The sequence below is a fragment of the Scyliorhinus canicula genome, chromosome 12 (assembly GCF_902713615.1).
Source record: "Scyliorhinus canicula chromosome 12, sScyCan1.1, whole genome shotgun sequence".
NCBI lineage: Eukaryota > Metazoa > Chordata > Chondrichthyes > Carcharhiniformes > Scyliorhinidae > Scyliorhinus > Scyliorhinus canicula.
The window spans coordinates 147893440-147912386 of NC_052157.1; the positions used below are offsets into that span (position 1 = coordinate 147893440).

Here is an 18947-nt window from a genome sequence, read left to right on the forward strand (position 1 = left end):
CCAGAAATGTCCCTAAAGAAAGTATTACTGCAGATGTAGTTGGTGTTATTGAAAGATTCTGCTTAAATATTTATAACTATTCATTAGACCTTTCCCTCTGAACCCAGACTTGTCATTCCATCCTCAGTTTTCCTGGCCACTTTGGAATTCTGAAGTAAAACTGAGAAAATGCAGCCAGTGTAGCCATTTGGAGCATATCCTGTTTTTAGTTTTATTTATTAGCATAAGGTGGAGGTCTGAAAAGTCTAAAATGAACAATTTGAATTACCAAGTGAAACATCCAGGAGCAGTGGAGTCATGCTGGAAGGACACTTTTGCTTCAAGATCTTTCATTTGCAATTCCAACAGCCCTCCCACTCTCTTCTCCTTGTAATCCTTGCACCATTTATTTACCTCTTTTACTCTTACTTAATTGCCATCCATCTTGAAGACTGCTCATTTAATTTACATGCCAAATCATTCAAGATAAATACACTTTCCTTGTACCAATTATGGCAGACAACCAATAAAAAACTAGATATACACACCCAGCATTTACATCAAACATGAAGCAGTCACAGAATTTGATGAATAACATTCCTTCTCACCAGAAATACATGCAGTCACAAAAGTAATTCAAAATAGGTTAGGTAAACCCGTTTGCTGGCCAGGTTATTACAAGCGTTCACAAATTAACTCTTTGTTCTCCCACCTCTGCTCCATCCCCAAAAGGTACCTGTCATACTCCACAGTTTAATCAACTATACAGAAGTTAACATAATGCAGCAATTTTCTGGAAAAGTGAGGATTACATTTGCAGCTGTGAAAATGGATCAGTAAGCAACAGACTTCAACATCCTTCAAGGTTCAGCTGACAGGACGTGCAACTTGGGCAGTGAGAGACTATTTTTACACGCTTTTGACAGTGCTGATGTTACTGTGAAGCTGACCAGACATCTCCGGCAATAAAAATATTCACAAACCTTTACTTCTGGCGACGACAATGTTGCTTGCTTAAACAGATCTTCAAAATTATTAAATGTACATAGATGCAGAATATATTGTATCTAAAGCACGAGGCGTTCACTGATGTGGAGGCACTAAAGTTACAAAATACAGCTTGTGTGTTTTTTTTTAAAGAGAATACAGGTATGTACACTGAACCATTACAAACTTTTAAATGGATTGTTTTTGTGTATGAATATACAGTACCTATTCATTTTGTAAATCTTCTACCCACGGTGTGTATGCTGCTTCAAGAAAATTGCAATAGGCAGTCCATATGAATGCTAAGAATCAGATCCCAGTTTGGAAAGATGCTGTGGGAAGCTTAGATGGCAAGCAACAATTACCTGCATATGTATAGCAATTTTAATGTGGTAGAATATCTTCAGCAGATTGTCAGCAAACAAAATCTGACATTGAGCCACTAAAAAAATTTGAACAGGTGACCAAATGTTTGGTCAAAGGGCTAGGTTATTAGGAGCACCTTAAAGGAGGAAAGAAAGAGGGAGAGGTTATGTGTGGGTGGCAGTGGAAGAATTTCAGAGTCGAGGGATTAGGCAGCTGACTGCCAGTGGTGGAGCAATCAAACCAGGAATGCACAGCAATCTTGGAAGGTTGGACCACTGGAAGTGAAAGAGATAGGGACGGGTAAGGCCACTGAGGTAACTGAAAACAAAGTTGAGAATTTTTAAATTGAGCCCTTGTCCGACCAGGAGCAAACCTAGCTCAGGGAGCACAAGAGTAAAAGGTGAATGGGACTCAGTGCCAGTTAGGATACGGACAGCAAAACTTTGGATGAGCTCAAATTTGCAGAGGGTGGAAGATGAAAGGTTGCCTTGGAGAACAATGGGATATCCAAGTCTAGAGGCAACAAAGGCATGGATGATGGTTTTCAGCAGTGGGAGCAATGCAAGATAGGGAAGCAAGCACTCAAGGTGAAGGAGCGGATGTGTGGTCAGAAGCTCATCTCGGGGTTACTTACGCCACCATGGTTGCGAACAAAGAACTTGCATTAATTAAATGCTATTCCAGTTGCTGTACTTTTCATGTCTGGTATTGTAATGCAAGGACGTTTGGTAGTCTAGTTGTGTACAGCAAGATCCCGTAACAAGAGTAGTAAAAGATGTTAGATGTGTTTTTAATAGAGTTGGGTTGGCCAGAACATTGAAAGAAAGCTCCTGTTACAACATCTAAATTAGCAATCGGCCATTCAACCCCTCGAGCCTGCTCTGCCATTTAACAAGATCACAGCTGATTTGATTGTGGCCTCAACTTCACATTCCGCCAATCCCCGATAACCTTTGACTCCCTTGTTGGTGAAGAATCTATTTACCTCTGCCTTCAAAATATTCAATGACCCTGCCTCCGCTGCTCTCCAGGAAAGAGTGTTCCAAAACTTCATGACCCTTTGGGAGAAGAAAAATGCCTACTCATCTCCATCTTTAATGGGAGACCCCTTATTTTTAAACTGTGTCTCCTGGTTCCAGTCTCTCCCACAAGTGGGTTAGCACAGTGGCGCAATGGTTAGCAATACTGCCTCACAGCGCCAGGGATCCGGATTCGATTCCATACTTGGGTGACGGTCGATGTGGAGTTTGCACGTTCTCGTATCTGCGTAGGTTTCCTCTGGGTGCTCCAGTTTCCTCCCACAGTCCAAAGATGTGCAGGTTAGGTGAGGATAGGGTGGGGGAGTGGGCCTAGGTGGGGTCCTCTTTCAGAGAGTGGGTGCAGACTTGATGGGCCAAATGGCCTCCTTCTGCACTGTAGGGATTCTATGGAAACATCCTTTTAGTATGCACTCTATCAAGTCCTCTCAGGATCTTGTATGTTTCAATAAGATCACTTCTCTAAACTCCAATAGATACAGGCCAGCCAGTCCCTCTTAATATAACCCCCGCAGCCAATGCATCAGTCGCGTGAATCTTCTGTAAACCGCTAACATATTAATATCCTTTCTTAAAGAAGGAGACGAAAACTGTACACAGTACTCAGTTTTAAGGATGGATATAAACATGTTAAATACTCTTCATGGAGTCGTGTACAGGATTGTTTACACCTGTCTGAGGAAGCAGCCGGAGCATTGGTTAAATATCTAATCCAAAGGTTGGAGCACCTGCTCGCTCTGTCACTGATGTGTTAACTTAAATTGTGTATTCAAGTCAGTGGAGTGGCTTGAACCATGAACTTCTGAAATATGGTTGAGAAAGCACCCACTGAGCAAGACTGATCCTTTAGGTAGGAAAATAAACAAGATGATAGTGTAAACTTGCATTTATTTCATCTTTCATAAATAGCCCAAAAGGCCTCTCATAGAATTAAGTAATTCTGAAGTGCACTGACTCATCTGAATGAAAGAGTGGTATGTGACAGCTGCAGGAACTGGCAGAGGACAGAATTGTACTCACAAAGTCTTGGGGCACCTAGAGCTTTCCCAAGTGGTTATCCAAAATAGGGTATATTAGCATTTATTGTTGCAATGTAGCTGTCCCTGGAGCAATTATAATAAAGGATTAAGGTTGACTGAAGTATGGGTTATATCAGTTTGTTTGACCAAGCTCTACCAAGCAACCTGACAAGGAGCAAACAAATACTGTAATCACTCAAAAACACAAAAAGCCACACATTTTACATCTCATTTATATGTTGTCCAGGCCCAGCGGTTAATTTGCTGCAGCAGGCAACTCGTGCTAAATGTTTGTACATTTCAACATTAAAGTTAGATAGAAATGCATTAGAGAGGGTGCAAAAAAAGAGGCATGAGAATCGCTCCAGGAATGAGGGACTTCATTTCCATGGATAAATAGGAGAAGCTGGGACTAATAGAGGTATTCAAAATCATGAGTCTGGACAGAGTAGATAATAAAAACCCGTTCCCATTGGTCAAAGCAATTTAAGATCATTGGCAAAAGAAGCAATGGCCACAGGAAGAAAAACTTTTTCACGCCGTGATTGGGATCTGGAATGCACTGCCCAAGAACGTGGCGGGGGGCAGGCAGGTTAAATCGAGCCATTCAGCAGGGAATTGGACTATCATCTGTAAAGGAAGAGCGTGCAGTGGAGAAGGCGGGAGGAGAGTGGCGCTGGGCGAATTGCTCCCTCACAGGGCCAGCACAGACGACAGAGGCCAAATGGCCTCCTTCTGTGCTGTAACCATTCTGGCGACGCCGAATTGGCTTAACAGAATTTGAATCAGTCAGTCGGCTCCACTCATTTTGCATCCCTCCCTCATTTTAAAAGCTACACAACGTCAAGGTGACACAGTCCCACAACATTGGTGCAGTTGTGATTTTGGCTGCAAATAAAACACAGCCGCCTGCAGTTCGCAACAACACTGCCTCTTTTCAAAACACAGCAGAGAGGCTGAAAGTTTTTTTTTGCTTGTGCCCCTGTGCAGTGGCTTCCTTCCAAACTCGGGTCGAATTGAAAATGCCTCTGCCTAAACTGCTGGATTCGTTGCATTAAAATGGGAGCAATGACATTTGTTGTTGTCTCTGTAAGAAACCACTCGAGTGCACAGAACACCAACAAGGAACAATAACTGGAATGTGTGTAAAACAGTCCATGAAGCTGCAGGTTGTTGCCCACACTGCTAGGGAGGGAGGGTGTCGCCTCCAAGGCAGCAGTCAGCTCTGGGAGGCCTACCCCCAGCAGCAGGGCCTGATCTTGCCGCCTCCCTCACGCCAAGCCCGCTTCCCCTCCCTCCTCCTCCTCCTCCTCCTCCTTACCTTTACGCCTAAAAAATGACATGTTCGGGGACTGTGCGGGAATCGTGACGCCGCTCGCTCAGTGCATGGCCGGCGGCTCGGGGCTCGCTTCATTCATTACACCAGAGGGGAAAAGGGAGCTGTCAAACCGGCACTTCCTCCTCCTCATCGTCCCCCGTCCGCGGCCATCCACCCCCCTCACCCGAGCCGAGAGCCGAGCGCCGCCGAACGCGAGCGGAGGGGGCCGAACGGAGCCCGATGGAAGCGGAAGGAGCCGAGCGTTGCCGAGCAGAGCCTGATGGAAGCGGAAGGAGCCGAGCGTTGCCGAGCAGAGCCTGATGGAAGCGGAAGGAGCCGAGCGCTGCCGAACGGAGCCTGATGGAAGCGGAAGGAGCCGAGCGCTGCCGAACGGAGCCCGATGGAAACGATGGGAGCCGAGCGCCGCCGAACGGAGCCCGATGGAAACGATGGGAGCCGAGCGCCGCCGATCGGAGCACGGCGCAGCCTCGGAACACAGAGAGTGGAGAACCCAGAAGGACACGGGACCCTGGACCCTGCATAACCGCAATCGCACACGCCAGCAACAAGTAGAAAGCTTTTCACAAGTCAACTATATAAAACCGCAAATCAATATTTCACAACTTACTTTTCTTTAAGCCACTTAAACATTTACCGTTCAACATGGAAGGAATGGGATGTGGGGTGGGTTCATGGAGAGCGATGTTAATATACATTATCCATGGTCCGGGGTGCCCGTCACCTACTTTACCAACATTTTACGCCAGAGGTTTTATGCTTTTAATATAGGTGGTCATAAATGGAAATATGTGAATATTATCAAAGCATACTGAAATCATTAATTTAAATAAAATATGTATTTATATTACAGTATTTAATTTTATGACTGGTTGCATTCCCCGACCTGGAGGGAAACACATTATTAAGAAGTCAGGGTTTGGTGTCCCACCACAAGCAGTCACTTCATATATTGATGTTTTAAAGTTTCAGGAATTGCAAGAATTACAGTTACTTGAGAAAGTTATAATTTGAGGTGAAATTTAAATAGACTGAACCAAATCCTGGAGGCATTAATGTAGTGATTATCACAGTTTATTAAAGTTACTGGAGTGGGACTTAAACCAGAGGTCTCCATCTCCTTCCCAGTGTGTTTATATACTAGTACATTCAGTTAATCTGGAAAAACATCTATTTAGCCCTACTCTTTAATCTTGCATATGTAATTCACACTTGCCATTGTTCAGAGCTTATCCAAAACATAGAGTTAATGGACTCCTAGAAACTCCAGGTTTGCGGTTCAATAAGGATCAGCTGACAAGACGGGTTCTCCACCAGCTAAGTGTGAAAGACCACCAGCTATCTCCTACAGCATATCAATAATCTTTTAGCTTTAGCCATTCCGGGTTGACAAATGTTACTGATCATGTGACTGAAACTGGCTTCTAATATTATTCCAATATCCAGAAAGGAGCCGGGAAACTGCAGAATAACACTGACAAGGCAATGGCTGCAAAGACAGGCTGTCATCTTTACCTTTTAAGAATCAGTCTGAATCCACACTCTGAAACTAGCGGCAGTTTATCAAGCAATCAAAGTATTTAACCTGTCCTAGTTCCAAAGTTTACAAGACAACCATCTCCTAGATATTCGATGACACAAACCTCACAACCTTCACTTTAACTGTAAATCATTGAATACTTTAAAGAAACAACAGGTCTTTCAAGTGGAAGGCCGTGAATTGAAATTAGAGACTGAGTTAATAAATACACACACACAATTAACAGTGCAGAAGGAGGCCATTCGGCCCATCGAGTCTGCACCGGCTCTTGGAAAGAGCACCCTACCCAAGGTCAACACCTCCACCTTATCCCCATAACCCAGTAACCCCACCCAACACTAAGGGCAATTTTGGACACAATTTATCATGGCCAATCCACCTAATCTGCACATCTTTGGACTGTGGGAGGAAACCGGAGCACCCGGAGGAAACCCACGCACACACAGGGAGGATGTGCAGACTCCGCACAGACAGTAAACCAAGCCGGAATCGAACCTGGGACCCTGGAGCTGTGAAGCATTTGTGCTATCCACAATGCTACCGTGCTGCCTGAGGAGCCACCTCTCCTCCAATGCCGACTTTGATGTGGAGATCAAACTTTGTATCCAACCACGAGCGCTTCCTTTGGACAAGAGTCTTTGATGACCATGACATCTGTGCTGCCGACAAGATCATCATATATAAGGCAGTCACCCTCCCAACTCTTCTACATGACTCAGAAACCTAAACTACATACAGACGCCATCTCAAGGCTCTGCAAAGGTAGCATCAATGCTGTCTGAGATGGATTCTCCGCATCAACTGGGAGGCCAGGCATACAAACATCAGTGTCCTTGAAGGAACCAAGAGCACCAGCATCGTGGCCATGATCATCTGAAACCAACTATGCTGGGCTGGCCCTGTGCTTAGGATGTCAGATTCCTGACTGCCAAAGCAAATCTTCTTCGCCCAGCTCAAGGAAGGCTTCTGAACAAGAGGACAAAGGATGGGCTTCAAAGACATCCTGAAGATCGACCTCAAGAAATGCCACGTGGTTGTTAATGCCTGGGAGATCTTTGCTCAGAAGAGACCTAGTTGGAGGAACTTCCTGATTAAAAGGACACAATTGTTCAAAGACACCTGATGGCAAGAGGCCCAGTAAAGGAATACGAGTGATCTAGGGTCGAAGGACCGATCCCACCACCCAGAAATACCTGCCAAGTGTGTGGTCGAAGATGTAGCTCATCAGCCATGCAAGGACCCACAGAACCCATGACGAGTAACAGTTTCTTAGGTGGACGATCATACTCATTCGCGAGTGATCGCTGAAAACGAAGAAGTCAAAGACTTTTATCTTATCAAATCTTTATATGTGTGTGTGTGTGCATGTGTGAGATGATGTTTGTCATGGTGCATTAATTCAGAATAAGAGTATGAGAATAAATAATCTTCATTTTATTTTAAGGTTCACAAAAGTTTGCTTTTAATTATTTAATTGAAATATACACTCCAAGGCTAAGAAAACAAAATATAGAAAACATACGGATTACAGGCAGTAAGGGAGCAGATATTCAGTCTATAACATCGCCTATAAAGTAGTTAATACATTTAATGTTTTGGGGCTTTGAACATACCAATTAATCAGATATTTCAATTCGGACTCCTTAAATTGTCTTCCAGATATTTTATATTTACCAATAAGCATTAGCTTGATTGATTGTGAAAGTTATATTCTTTCTGAAATACAATTATCTTGTAAAATTATACAATTATATGTGGTCATCTTTGGTTTAAAGATGCATTCAAAAATGACGTCCGAATTAAAATGTGTAAATTTCAAAATCACTAATGCCGTAAAACAAATCTTCTGAAACCAAATTTCTGGATGCCACAACTCCGGATTCCTCGCATTTCTTGTACTCGTTTCAGAATATTCCCAAATTTAAAGTAAAAGAAACACAGAAAATTCTGGAAAGACTAGCAGGCATAATATATTTAATTACTTTTTGCATAAGAATGTTTTAAAGTGTACAGTTTCAGCACTTTACCAAGCAAGTACATTTCTGCCACCCTTAACTCTCTAGGATTCGTGCTATAGCCAAGTCTCGAACAGTTTTAGATGGTCATGTCTGTGCGAAAACGGTGCAGGATTACTTTAATATGTCTTTTTAAAAGGTGGCATTTCTGCTGACAAACAATTGTTGATAAAACTTAATTTCTGACAAATGGAGATTTTATACCCCGAAGAGCGTTGAATAGGATGGGAATAGAGGGATAAGGACCCTGGAAGTGTAGAAGATTTTAGTTTAGACGGGCAGCATGGTCGGTGCAGGCTTGGAGGGCCGTAGGGCTTGTTCCTTTGCTGTACTTTTCTTTGCTCTTGAATGATTATTAAACTGCAGCACCAACACTTATCAGCATAAAACACACATTTATGGTTTTGATGGCATGCCTCCTTGTTGTTGCCTCTGCTCAGCGCTGCCCTCTATTGGAGTAGTAGAAATCACTGGAGGAGATTCTCACATTATTAGTTAGGGCTGGACCCAACTTAGATCCCTGTCACGATCCTGCAATCGCTTCAGTCTATCTCTAATCGCTAATATGGTGTAAATGCACTGATTTATCATGCTTTAATATCAGGTTTTTATTTAAAATATTAAATAAGGGAATAAACTGTAGTAGAGTCTGCTACAGTTGGAGGTATTTTGACAAATGCAAGAAGTTACTATTAACTATTCACTTTTCTGCAAATTAAATTGCCTATGTCATGTTAAATCACCCAAATGGAATCCCAATTTCTATTATTGTTACTAACCAGACACTCGGCTCTTGGCATCATTAGTTACCATGTTGTAGTATCGCTATTAGAACAGCACTAAGCAAAATGAAACTGTTGCAAAACAGGACCTGCCCCTCTATCTTTGAGAAATATTGTTCCTTGCAGTTAGTTCATAGAATGGAGTGTGTGGCTTTGCGAACCTGCCTGTTTCAGCAGGAGATTGTGGATGACCCCAGTGACACATGCCGAGACCATCCATGTATCTCCCTGAAACAGTAGGAGTAAAACAGATTGATGAGGACTGAATAAGGTATGCAAAGCTCCTGAAAAGTTAGCACATGGTCGGGTGCTGATCTCTTCATATTCAATGCAAAAAAAAATCCCATTTATGGAGAAAAAAATGCTTTAACTTTGTGGGAAAACCTAATGTGTGTCATGATAAACAGCAAGAACCCTCAGACACTGGGGAGACAGTAGAGTTTCTTAAATGATCATTTAATATTCCTAACATTTCAAGGGAGAAAATTGTAAACCTATTGGAATGGATCTGAATGGAGTTGAAAGTAGTTGATTGTGAGATACTTGGAGATGGGAAGAGGCCTTGTGGTTTAGAAATTCCGGTTGAATGATCATCACAGCCAGAAAGTCCAGAGGGGGTGCCTGAGGCTATTTCAATGGACATACCTTTGCTGAGTCAGAGACAATATGGACAGTGATATTCAACTAATACTTTAAAAATGGGTTCTTTACTGGTCAGATTCACTAACATAGACAATGCTTATTCTTTTAGGCTTCACTTTCAATCTTCTGCACCCCTTTCACCGCTTTACAGCTGCTGCCAGTAAACACTCCACTGATACAAGGAACTCCATATGCAGATGCAGCAATTAGCCCCTGCTTAACCTCTTTTATGTTGCAAGTGCTGAGCATTTTTTTAAAGTTCTACAGGGTGGCCAGATCAGTTCATTTGAGCCCATCTGCCTCTTAATTAACATTTCAGGCATTAGTTAGTAAATGGTACCATGATTAATTAACTGTGGAAAAAGTGAGTCCATTCTAAAAATTAATGCCAAAAATCATCATTCCACTATAAGCTGTGGTCCATATTTTAATTGGAGGATGTTACTGCAACAGCATGGGTGATACTCTACTTGTAATGGATTCATCATTTAAAAATATAATAGATACTTGGGGGATGATTGCAAGATGTTCAAAGGGGTTGAGTTCATAACATAACTCCAATAGCAAAACTTTTTGCGTTTTATAATAATCAACTAAATCGAAAATGGATCTGACAGCTCTTACAATGGAGTTTATTACATATGTACTCTGGAGTGATTGTAAAGTTACCATCTCAAAGCTGATACATCATCTTTCAGACATGAAAGAATAACAAATGCAACTTCACTATTGTGTTCATCAAGTGATAATGGATAGTTGACTAATTACAAATGATACACACCAGTCGATATGTTATAGCTGTGAAGAGCGGATTGTTGGCTTTGGAAGACAATCACAAACCGAGGCATGCTGCCTTCTTAAATTGACCTTCGTTTTGACAAAGTGAAAGATAGCTCATCATCATCATCATCATGTATTGTTAACACTGCAAGTAATCGGATGAACAAACTGGCGACACAGAGCCATTCTGGCTCTAAGTCAAACTTCTGTTACTTCTTGAAGCTAAACATAGGATTGTTGCTTTGGTTTTGAGCCAGAAAATATCAAACCTGGATCAACATCCCCCTTTGGGCGGAAGCTGATGCCTACTAAACATCCTTGTGCCAACAATCTTGACAACCCCACCAGACCTCCCCACACCGCCTCCTTGTTTCTTTCCAGGGGCAAACAAGCAGCACAGCTACCGAACATCAATCAAATTCTCCATTCGGATGCAGACAGGCGGAGCGAATATCGAGAGGCGTCCTTCAGTTCTGAAGATGGAAGAAAAAGATAAAAGAAAACGGAACTGAAGGATTTTGAAGATGAGGCTCAAAATGTTGCCTCTGTTCCAGCCCAGCTCCGTTAAAGGAAATGGTGACTGAGGAAGTCATCAATTGCCGGAGAGGAGCAGGGAGAAGAGAGTCTTCCTGGCGATGCCGTGGAGTCTTCCAGTGAGATTGATGGATTTCAGCGGAGGTACAACGTCCACTTCAGGCGAAAGGCTGCCTCTGTCTCTATCAGGTGTCCTTTCCTGGAAACCCATCTCTGAGTTATCACATTGTCAGCAATGCAAATAATCTCACCCAAGTGCCCCATTCCCCTTACTGTAAGAGGGATACACTTGGACAGGATTAAATTGAAGGCGTTTGGAACTAGATTGGACATTCTCTTTATGGCCCAGTACAGACCTGATTGGCCGAACGGCCTCCTTCTGTTTCTGTCCGATTCTATGAATTTCGAAACCTAGGCAGATGCTGACCCAGTCTCAGCATTAATATCCCCAGTTTGGTGCGGATAGCGCCTGTAACACATCGTTTTTCTGTATCTTGCCAAACAGGGCATTAATGGGAAGTCTTACCTCCTATGTTTAAACTGGGGAAATGTAGACTTTTTTTTCGAACAAGGACTATTTTACTGCATTGTAGCTGTGAGGAAGAGACAGTGACAATGATTGAAAGTGGTCTTTGAGTAATTATTTGAAAAGGACGTGAAGGGATATGATCTGTGCTCATGACAAGCTTCCTCCCACTTCATCTAACCCCCGTTAACATACCCTTCTATCCATTGTGTATATGTCTAATTTCCTCTTAAAAGCGCCTCACACACGGTGGCGGAGTAGTATTGTGAGCTCGACTAATAATCCAGACATATTCTGGGGACTTGGGTTCGAATCCCGCTGCTGCAGGTGATGAAATTTGAATTCAGTAAAAAAAATTGGAATTAAAATAAAATTGGAAATAAAGTCTATTGTCATAAACACCTATCTGATCCCCTTTGGGGAAGGAAATCTGTCGGCCTTACCTACATGTGACTCCAGGGATGGGCAATAAATGCTGGCCCAGCACATCCCAGGAACAAATTTTTAAAAACGAATCACTGCAGGCCATTCAGCCCATCATCTCGGTGCCAGCAAATCTTTTTTTTAAGATAATGATCCTGTTTTTTTTCTCGTCTTATTCGCCTCAGCTCGTAGTGGCGGGTTCCACATTCTAACCGCTCTGGGTGAAGACCCGCCCTTTGAAAATTCTTTTATTGGATTTTGTGGTTTGTTTAAGTGGCACCGGCGCGATGGGCCGAAGGGCCTCTCTATTTTTGAGCTCCAGTTCATGTCCCACAAACGGAATCCTGGCAAACTGCTACACGCATGTTGACGGTGTCAGTCCCCCCCCCCCCCCCCCCCTTCAATGTTGTGGAGACAATTTGCTGTCTCCTCCGCTGGCTTCCTTCCCCTTTTCCCTCCAGCAGCGTATCTCCACCCATCCCACTCCCATTCCTGGAGACCTTCTCACCGGGCAGGTACCTGTCTGCGCCTAGCGGCATTGAGCAAGCAATGCACACACAGAACACACAGAGAGAGAGAGAGAGAGGAGGAAGCGCCAACCAATCTGTGACAAGTGAAAATCTCCCTTCCTCGAGAAAGAGACTGGAGAGAGAGCGAGAGAGGGAGGCAGAGGCAACACGCTGTTAACTGCCAGTAACCCCCCACCTTTCCAGTCTCCATTCGGGGTGTGCGAGTCCGGATTTAACCCACGGGGACTGAACAACACGAGAATTGTTTCTGTTTAAACACTATCTCTGGGTGGTGAGAAATCCAAGTGGCTGATGTCAGATTCTTGGATGGACTGATCTCACTCGCGACTTTTTTTTTTGGATGTGAAGATTTTATAAAGGAGGACGGAGGGGGAGGGTTTTTAGGAAAAACATATATAAAGGAGCCCCCACCCACCCCACACAGCATCTCAGTTGTCTTCCAGATGCATTCGTTGTTGGATCGGAAGAAGAAAGAAGCGGGTGCGGAGCTGGGCTTCGTGGACATGCCAGCGGACAGTCTCCTGCCCCAAGCCCAGAGGATGTGGACGTGTGTGGGCTGCCTGTGGGTGCTGCTCTCCTCCTGCCTGGTGGCTGTCTGCAGCTTCAGCTTCATCTCGCCCGCCTGGATCGTCAAGGAGAAGAGCAAAGACTCGGTCAGCTTCGGGCTCCTCTGGCACTGCTCCGAAACCGTCTACAACTGTTACACTTTCGGCGGCCTGGGCAGCTTCGCTGACATCCCCTCCGGCTCCTGGCAGGTAACTCACTCCGCTCTTTATTTATCCCTCTCTTTATTTATTTATTGTTATTGTTGCGCTCTCTTGTTTTTTTGTGTGTGTGTTATTGTTGCTCTCTCTCCGCTTTTAAATGTTTTGACTGAGACAGCGTAAAGGAGGGGAGGGAGAGGACAACGTTGCATTGTACAAGTTGTAACAAATGTGTCGCTTGGTTTGGAGGACAATCTTTGCCTTGTGGCAAATGTAAACCTTGAAAAAGAGAGAAAAATATATGCATGGCTTTAAGATTTAAACGGGTAACCGAGATGCTTAGTTCAATCATTTGGTGGCATTTCTAATAGAAAAGAGGAGTAAATGATTGAACGGAGGGGAGGTAAACCCCGAATGGTTTGATTCCTTTGAATCTAGTTTTCCCATTTTGTTTCCTCTCTTTAAGAAGTGACAATTCGGTGTCGGGTTTATGAATGATTGATCTGTGATCGGGAGAGCATTAAAGAGGATAAAATTAGCTCCAGCGGTTAATCAAAAAGTCTATTTCCTCTCGACAATATGCAATGCGAGTCCTCAGTCCCCTATCTCCGTGTATCTTCCAGCTGTGGATTCGCAAGATTAAAACGTGGCGGTGGGATTCCTGTTATTATTTGGATTGAGACTCTGCTGCCCAATAACTCCCCCCGGCGATTAATCTGCGCTGACTGGAAAGTTACCCTATGTTTGTTTGTTCTTTTTTGTTCAGAGAGCCTTGAAGTTATCAGACGGTTTGCAGCAGCCAGTGCATCAGTGATATCATGTATCAGTTTATGTATCAGTGATGTGCAGCAGTTTCACCCTGTGCTTGGATTTATCTGGAAGGTGTCTCTGTGTTTACAGGTCAACGCCTTGAGTGAGAATTGTCACTGTTCCGGCAGTTAAGGCAATCAGTAATGTGTTTTTTTGGGGGGGCGGGGGGCTACCTTGCAAAAAACAGTTTAGGTTGAACTCTTTCTTATATGCGCTAGATTTCCCGGACAACCTTTAGACAATTAGAATTAAATGGGACTCATTAGCTTGACAGCTCTTTTGCATTGAATGTGTCCGCGCTGTAGCTCAATCTCCACCAGCAGGAGACGCAGTATTTCACTCTGATCTATTCACCAGTCACACGACCGTCTGCAGCTTTCCTGTTTACTGTTTACATCTCCAGCTCAATTGAATGGCCAGTTTGAACAGGCGACCAATAACTTTATTTTTTTTAAATAGAATTTACCCTATCCACCCAGGAATATTTCTATCAGGCATTGTTTCGCAAGAGCATTTGTATGAATAATTGAATCTTGACTGTCAGTCTTGGAGGGGAGGGGAGCGGGGGTGGTTTAATAAATTTTGCCCAGCGGTTAAAATTATATCCCGTCACAATTTCTATAAATCGGAGGAGAAAAATAGTTAATATATTCAATGCCACAAGACCGACAAGGCATTCATTTCCAAATCCCTTGTGAACCAAATAAGAAGATAGACAACATTTAAAGGAGGAACCGTCGTCATCGAGAAAACACTGGGCAAACTTCACAGGACAATTATTGTGTCGAAACGCACTTCACACCGCGTGTAGGTTTGAAAATGATGCCCAAGTTCTTCTGGGTCATCGCTCAACCGCAAACAAAATAAAAAGGGTGGGTGAACATTTTTTTCAGGAAGATTACAGTTCCCCCCCCCCCTCCCAAAATAAAAACGTGACTAGATTTCTAACGTCTGCTGCCTATGCTAAGTAAACGTTGGCAGGAGATTAATCACAGCTTGTAGGCTGACTATTAGAAATGGGGTGATTTAGAAGAATTTTGCACAGGTCTGTGTATTTAAAGATGACACGTGGGCCAGGAGTGATATAGAGTGAATTTAAATGAGATTTGGTTTTAGTGTATTGGATTTTCTGCATTTTGATCAGTTTGATTCTTATCAGGGAATGACAGAGTTTGTTAGAATGGCAGGATAAATTATCCATATAATCTGCTTATATGTTCAGCCATTAAACTAACCCTTTGGAGGATTCTTTGGACTTAAATGCAACTGAAATACAGTAAATACCACACGAGGTGGTAGAGTGGCATTGGGATACCTATCATGCTCTACACTTCTACACAGACTGTAGAGTAAATAAGAAAATATAGTATGCTGGCAGTGCTAGATGTCAGTCAATCTAAATATCATTGGAATAGAAAACAAATTGGCCATGGCTTTCAGCTTCTGGTCACAGTGACTTATTCTGGAAGTATAGACGTGTCAATGTCAGATGAGTACAAGAATGGGCTTGGCTGTGATAGTCTCATTGTGGATTAGCTAGCCAACCATCTGCATCTAGGCTGACATCTGGCAAATGTAACCCAGGGGTGGCACAGTGGTTAGCATTGCTGCCTCACCGTGCCAGGGACCCGGGTTCAATTCCAGCTTTGAGTGACTGTGTGGAGTTAGCACGTTCTCCCTGTGTCTGTGTGGGTTTCCTCCGGGTGCTCTGGTTTCCTCCCACTGTCCAAAGATGTGGAAGTTAGGTGGATTGGCCACGCTAAATTGCCCCTTAGTGACCAGGGATGTACAAGTTACGTTATGGGGATAGGGCAGGGGAGTGGGCCTAGGTAGGGTGCTCTTTCGGAGCGTCGGTGCAGACTCAATTCTGTTCTGTAGGAATTCTATGGTTCTTAAGTGTCAAGGAAGTGATATCCATAAAGTGACTTAAGGAAAAAAGAGATAAGGAAGGGGGGTAAGATACCTTCATTATAAAGATTTCTGATGCAATAGTCCTTTGTGCGGCATAAACAGTAGCACATGATATTTAGTTATTTGGTCGCACAGAACGTGAGCATTGCTGAAAAAATACATTTTGTCAAAGCTTTTCATCTTGCACTCATCAGATCAATAACAAGAATACCAATGTCTGGGGAAACAAAATCTTTTTACTGAATAAGATGGTGCTGATTGGTTGGCAAGTGGACTCTAGTATGTGCAGGACAAAAAGCTTTTACAAAATGTCTTATTTCAGCAGTAAATAAGACATTTTCTAACATGCAGTACACAACTGGCATTTTAGATTAAATATTCATCTTCAAACCTGATAGAAGATTCATTATTTGAAGTAAGCTTTGTTGGGTTTGATATAATGGTGTGGAGATGCTGGCGTTGGACTGGAATGGGCACAGTAAGGAGTCTTACAACACCAGGTTAAAGTCCAACAGGTTTATTTGGAATCACTAGATTTTGGAGCATAGCTCCTTCATCAGGTGAGCGAAGAGGTAGGTTATACAAACACATATATAGACAAAGCCAATGATGCAAGATGATACATTGAATGCAAGTCTTTGCAGATAATTAAGTCTTTACAGGTTCAGATGGTGCGACTGGAGAGAGGGATAATCACAGGTTAAAGAGGTGTGAATTGTCTCAAGCCAGGACAGTTGGTAGGATTTCGCAAGCCCAGGCCAGATAGTGGGGGGTCAAATGTAGTGAGACATGAATTCAAGGTCCCGGTTGAGGCTGTGCTTATGCATGTGTGCATGCGTTGATATAATGGTGCACAGCTCATTCACATTTGCTTTATTTTTAAATAGCGTCCATTCTTGCTCCCCTTTCCTCTGATGCTGAATGCCACAAGTGTTTTCATAAGTGAACATGCTCAATTGAAAGTTAATCATCTGCTGTGTAACCCTATCCCTCTGGCAGTGGAGCTGAACACTTTCACTTTCCCATTTGATTCCTCCCTATCTGTTTGGAGTGTTGCCACAAGGGAAATTTCAGAATTACCTGACTCCTTTAGATTTCCAACTGTCCTATTGTTATAACCCCCATGAGGACCATGGGGAAATAATTATTGATATCTCTATGGGACTCATGGAGTATTGAGCTCCCTAGGTGGAGGTGGGGGGAGGCCAACCACCTGGGGCTCGTTAAGGCAGGGAATAAAAGCAGGCCCAACTGAGGGCCTGATCAGATTTATCATCCCAGTGAGGTTTGCACTGGGAGTGAGATGCTGTGCCAAGCATGTAACTGTAAATATGTAAATAAATTAAGCTTCGTCACCAACAGCTTCCTTATGAATTATTATACTTATGTTTTATTTCCGAGTGCATTGTCCGATGGGCCTTTGGCGTGGCATATTATACATGAGCCTTATGTGTTAGCGCATTGAGGCTTATTTTTTGTTTTCTTGGTAGGAGGCCTCACACACAAGTGCATGAACTCTAGCTGCTAATGAGAAGGAATTGTATGTATTTGAAGCACCTTTTCAAGTTCTCAGGGAGCAGAATCTTCCCAGCACCCTGGAGTCAGGCTTGAAGGCAGGACCTAGAGCAAAATGAGGAAATAGTGTGGCGTTTCAGTTCCTGCCACGGGGCGATTTTTCTGAAGATGGGTCAACAATGGCAGTGGTTACCCCACCAGCAGCATCAGGGAGGCAACACGACTCTTTGAGACTGAAAGTTCGCAAGTACGGCCCAAACCAGTTCTGTACGGAGCGGGCCCCCTCCATATCAATGGTTTTCTCTCTCTCCCCCGCAGTGGATCCTGTGCAGCAGGTCAGATTGGATCTCCTAACACTGGAATCCCTCTGCCATCCCAAATTAAACAGGGCTCCTGGAGGTGGCTTCTTAATTGGCCGTTGTGTCTGTTCGTCCTTTTAGGCAGTCGAGGACGACTTGCTTCCACATTAAAAATGAGTTCCCAGTGACTGAATAGCTCAATGGGCGACCTACAGACTCTGTCGCAGGTGGAGCAAACGGTGGTTAGAGGAGGGGGTGGGTGGGGTTGCGGGTTGCCTCGCGCTCTTTTAACTGTCGATGCTTGGCTTTAGCTTGCTCTCCGAGATGAAAGCCTGGTGTTCAGCTCCTTCCCGGATGCTTTTCCTCCACTTTGTGCGGTCTGAGGCCAGGGATGTAGGTGGGGATGGTTCACTTTATCAAGGAAGCTTTAAGGATGTCCTTGAAGCATTTTCTCTACCCTCGTAGAGCTCACTTGTCATGCCAAAGCTCCGAGTAGAGCACTTGTTTCAGGAAACTTGTGTCAGGCATGTGCTAGATGTTTCCAGTCCAACAAAGCTGATCGAGCGTGGTTAATACTTTGATGTCGGGGATGTTGGCCTGAGTGAGAATGCTGACACGTGCGCCTATCCTGCCAATGGATTTGCAGAATCTTGCAGAGGCAGCGCTGGTGGTACCTCTCTAGGGTATTGAGGTTCCTGCTACACATAGTCCATGTCCCTGAGCCATATAGAAGGGCGGGTATCACTAGTGCTCTGTGGGCCATGAGCTTGGTCCTGGTCTTCAAACACTCTCTTCCTCAGGCCACTGAAGGCTGCATTAACAGACTAAAGGCTGTGTTGAACCTCGTTTTCGATGTCTGCCCTTGTTGACAGAAGGCTCCCGAGGTACGGAAAGTGGTCTACATTGTCCAGGCTTTATCGTGGAATTTGAGAACGGGGGGGGGGGGGGGGAGGGGGGGGGCGTGCTGTGTGGTGGAGACAGGCTGGTAGAGAATCTTTGCCTTACAGATGTTTTGTGTAAGACTGATGCTCTTGTCCGCCCCAGTGAAGGTCTTGATGACTTGGACCTCGGCACAGACACGAGCATCATGTGCATCCTGTAGTTCAATGTCAGAGGATGTTTGTTCTGTAGTTCCTCCAGCGGGGAACTTGTTGAGGGTGAGATGGAGCATTGCAGCAAGAGAATCGAGAAGAGTGTTAGTGCAATGACGCA

The 18947-nt window shown here is 43.9% G+C and overlaps 1 protein-coding gene across 1 annotated transcript in view; it reads left to right on the plus strand.

The window, feature by feature from the left end:
* Nucleotides 1-12490: 12490 nt before the first annotated feature.
* The window catches only part of LOC119975014 (transmembrane protein 211), a 299181-nt gene continuing 292724 nt past the window's right edge, over nucleotides 12491-18947 (plus strand). Inside the window, exon 1 of the mRNA XM_038814460.1 lies at nucleotides 12491-13251. Within this exon, the coding sequence (XP_038670388.1) occupies nucleotides 12940-13251 (312 nt within the window). The 5' untranslated portion in view covers nucleotides 12491-12939. The remainder of the gene's footprint in view (nucleotides 13252-18947) is intronic.